The 4051-nt window shown below is 54.8% G+C and overlaps 1 protein-coding gene across 1 annotated transcript; it reads left to right on the top strand.

Annotated features, from left to right (window-relative positions):
* The first annotated feature begins 206 nt into the window (after positions 1-206).
* On the top strand, positions 207-728 carry LOC141040986 (uncharacterized). Its single transcript, XM_073507095.1, has one exon. It carries the CDS (start codon positions 207-209, stop codon positions 726-728), a length of 522 nt encoding a protein of 173 aa, XP_073363196.1.
* Positions 729-4051: the final 3323 nt, after the last annotated feature.

The following is a 4051-nucleotide window of genomic DNA, read 5'->3' as shown; positions in this document are numbered from 1 at the left end:
GCGTTTAGCCCAGCACTCAGTACCTACAGCCGACATTTTGCACCACCGTCACATGTCCCCATGCTCTGTGTGGAACCCCGGACTCGTGGAGGCATGCAATGTTGGACTGCACCATGTCGAGGTGCATTTGGGCATGATCGGATGAACACTTGGTGGAACAGATCAGTTTGAACACCGATGCAAGTGCCAAACACTGGCTCTTCGCGATGCATGAGGCACTGTCACAACCAGAGTTTGTAAGACTGATTATAACACTCTGGGCTGTTTGGAGAGCGAGGAGGAAGGCAATATATGAAGATATTTTTACCAGCCCTATGTCCACTCATCAGTTTATCAATGCTTATTTGGGTGATCTTCAGGATATTGCAGCCCCAGGAAGGAATGCCACAGTCCAGCCTATTCTGAGGCCAACACAATGGCAACGCCCGCCGGCGAGCCTGGCCAAGATAAACGTTGACGCAGCAACTAAAGGTGGGAGAAGGGGGGCGGTAGCTGCTCTTTGCCGTGACCATGTTGGAAACTTCTTGGGGGCATCGGTGGTCAGCTTCAAAGGGATTGGAGATGCTGCAACACTGGAGGCTTTGGCCGTCAGGGAGGCGTTAGCACTCGCTCAGGATCTGAATGAACCAAAGATACATATAGCTTCTGACTGCAAGGTGGTGGTGGACGACATCGAGCATCGGAGTATGACAAGTTACGGAGCGATTATACATGAAATCATAGTCTAGTAATACCTTTACTTTTTGTAATTTCGTCCATGAATTTAGGAGCTCGAATTTCGAGGCTCACAATCTAGCGAAGCATGCTTTTAAGTTAGGGGTGTGTCGCCATGTCTGGTTAGGACACACCGAAAATCTTTTGTTCGTCCCTGTAAACATTGTGACGTCATAATAAGAGCTTCGTGTGATTGTCTCAAAAAATAAATAAAAGAAGGAAGTATATATTTCATCCCCAAATGTGGCCTGGCAGACGAATAACCCCTTAAACTCAAATTTTGTACGATATACACCCTAAAATCCTCAAAACCGAATAAATATTTGCCACTGAAACAAGTATGCTTTGCTTCTCTAAGCAAAAGATAGTGATCAGGGTGCACATGATGTGCGTCAAATGCCGGTCCAAGGCTAAAAACCGGATAAAAATGGGGTTAGTTGCCTCGATATATGTGAGATGTACTTTGCTTCACCGGGTTCATATACTCTGCCATATCACTATCAGCTCAGGCTTCGTACTGATAAGTACCGTGATTCCGTAGGAGTGGAGCGTGTTGAGATATAAGGAGATGACAGGGACTGGCTGGAGGTGGTGAGAGATGGGGTGGCCGCCGTAAAAAAGCCAAAGTCAGCACCGAAGCTACAAACCTCATCGCCGGTTGAAACTTCACCACCAAAGGCTCAAACACCAGAGCAGCAACCAGTGAGCCGGCCAGTGAGGGAGGTGCGTGGGAGCAGCATGCCGCCGAGCAGATGGACACCAACAAACCCCTAACCCCCCTTCCAACAAACCTCTTTCTCACGCGCCCTGAAATCCCTAAATCATCAGCGGAACATATATAAAGATGGGCAGTCGGGTTCGCATTACGTACGGGGACCCATGGCTTTAATCCAATCGTGATTTCATCCTCTCAATTATGGGATGCGGCGGTTTTGCCCTTGACGGCGACGACGAGCAGAAGGAAGCAGAGGAGGCGACCCGACTGAAAAGAGGAGGGTTCAATGCATTCAACCGGTCCGGTGCAACCAAGCCATGTCAGCAGGCATAACACTCAATACCCATCATAAAGCCGCGCCACGTCAATTAGCAGTGTCCCAAAACCGGTTTATGTCGAACCAAAATCGGCTATGGGGAGATTTATCCGGTTTTAAGGATTTTGGGGTCAAAATTATACCAAATTGGAGTTCACGGGGTTATTTATCCCTCCGGCCACATTTAAGGGTGAAATGTAGACTTTTTTCTGTATAAAACGCTCGAGAAAACTTTTGTCCGCATAAAAGCCTTTTTTTAACGCAAACTTCCTAACGCATAGGACGTAAGCTTCCTATGCACACACGTAATAAAAGCCAGTCTTCCCACCAGTCGGCAAGACTGGTTAGCTATCATAAAAACAACAGTCAACAGAAAAAAAACAATCTTCCCACGCAACAACAAAAATAAAATACAAAAGATCGGCGTCTACCGTCCAAGTAAGCCGAATTAGCGCGACGCCGCCGATCTCCTGCTACGCCTTCGTCCAAAACTATGATCACAGGTTGGCTGGCAACATACTTTTTTTTAACACAGTACATATGCAAGCGCTCATATATACACTCATACACTCACCCCCATGAACACACACATGCGCACCCTCACTCCTTTGAGCACCTCCGAGAGACTGAGCCGGCATATCATCTTGAGATCTTACCAAGTCACCGTAGACTTTTCTTGGTCGACGGGAACGTCTTTCTTCCATTGAACACGCATCGCCGAAAGTTCTGAAATAAATTCAGAATAAATACGAGCATCAGGGCTTGAACCTGGTTGATTAGCGATATCATTTTCCACCCAACCATCCATTCGCGGCTGGCACCGTACTTGGAGAGCAGCAGTGGCGGCTAGCATCCTCGACGAATGCCACTGACATGGACCTCTTCATGCTGCACCGTAGTGGTAGCAAGCAACGTGCACTAGCGGCGAGATCGTGGCCTCTTGGCACGCCAGCCGAACATTCATCGTGGCAGCAACGACGTCATCCAACTCAAGGCACGATGGCATGGCCTCGACCTCCCTACATGGAGATGCACATGATCACAACTGTAGCCTCGGCGACGCCCACGGTGTGAACTGCTCCATCTGGAGGTGACCCTCGTGCGACCCGGCCCTCTAGGGTTCCTCCCCCCTCCCCCCCCCCCCCCCCCCCCGCCGCCGGTCTTCCTAGGGCCACCGCCGCCGCCGGCCGCCGGCCGTCCCCGCCCCCTCCCCCCTCTCCTCCCTCCCGGATCCGCCCTCGTGCCGCCTCCCCGGGAGGTGGTCGGGGCAGCGCGAGCCCCTCCCCCCTTCGGCCACCCTCCTTTCCCCTTCCCTCCCTGCCGCCGCCGGCGGTCGCCCCCAGCACTTGGCCGGGTGGTGTTGGCAGCGGCGGGACTGCCTGTCCCCGCGTGCGCGGCTCCCTGCCCGGGGCATGGGGGCGGCGGCGGTGCTCCTCGGCTCGGCGACCCGGCGGCAGTGGCCGGCGGCGCGCGATGTGGTGGCGTGGCCCCTGGGCGGCGAGACGGCGTGGTGGCGCAGGTTGGCCGGCGGCGCGCCCCCGGCCCAGATCTGGGCCGTGTGGGCCCATCTGGGTCCTAGCGGCCCGGCCCCCGATGTGGCTTCGTCGTCGTCTGTGTGGTGTGGAGGAGGAGCAGCTCGGACGGGGGGCGGCGACACCGACGGCGTGCCTGCTGCAGCGCGATGGCGGGAGCTTTACGGGTGTGAGGTCCTGGCAGGGCCTGTGGGCCCATGGGTCTGGTATGCTCCTGCTATTGTGTCCGGTCGGCTACCGCCGTTGGCGGTGGAGGTTGTGCCCTCCCACGTGCCGACGGTGCTGCGGTCCCTAGTCCCGACTCCTATTCCCCGTTGTGCAGGCCTCACTTCATGATGCCGTGGTGAGACGGCGTGGAGGCTTCATGACCACGGTGGCGCAAGATGGTGGTCGGTTTGGTGGCAGGCTCTGGAGCATCCGAGGTGAAGGTTGGGATCGGGGGAAACCCCTGTCGGCCTATCCGACATCGACGCGGTGACGCCGGTGGGTGCCGCCGGACCTTCCTGGAGGGCGTCGGGGGCGACCCTTCCTCTCGCCTCGTCGCGTACCGGGGGAAACCCTTGGCAGCAGCGTCGTCATCGTGTCGTCCTTCTTGGAGGTATTGATTGGTACCGGTGCTTCGGAGCCTTGGAGCTTGGTGGGAGATCTTCGGTGGGCGCAGTGATCGTGAAGCTTCTTCGTTTCCGTCGATCCGCTGTTGTCGGCATTTTTTCTTTTGTTATTTCTCTTTCGTTTCTATTGTGTGTGATTGTGCTGTTTCCGTCTCAGCACCTA

This window comes from Aegilops tauschii, chromosome 2 (genome assembly GCF_002575655.3).
Source record: "Aegilops tauschii subsp. strangulata cultivar AL8/78 chromosome 2, Aet v6.0, whole genome shotgun sequence".
In the NCBI taxonomy this organism is placed as follows: domain Eukaryota; kingdom Viridiplantae; phylum Streptophyta; class Magnoliopsida; order Poales; family Poaceae; genus Aegilops; species Aegilops tauschii.
Note: the sequence above shows the minus strand (reverse complement) of the source record. Positions and strands in the feature narration are given on the sequence as shown.

What these genes read in the sequence shown, in the direction of transcription:
- LOC141040986 (XM_073507095.1), top strand. Translation starts at nt 207, where the DNA reads ATGCATGAGGCACTGTCACAACCAGAGTTTGTAAGACTGATTATAACA.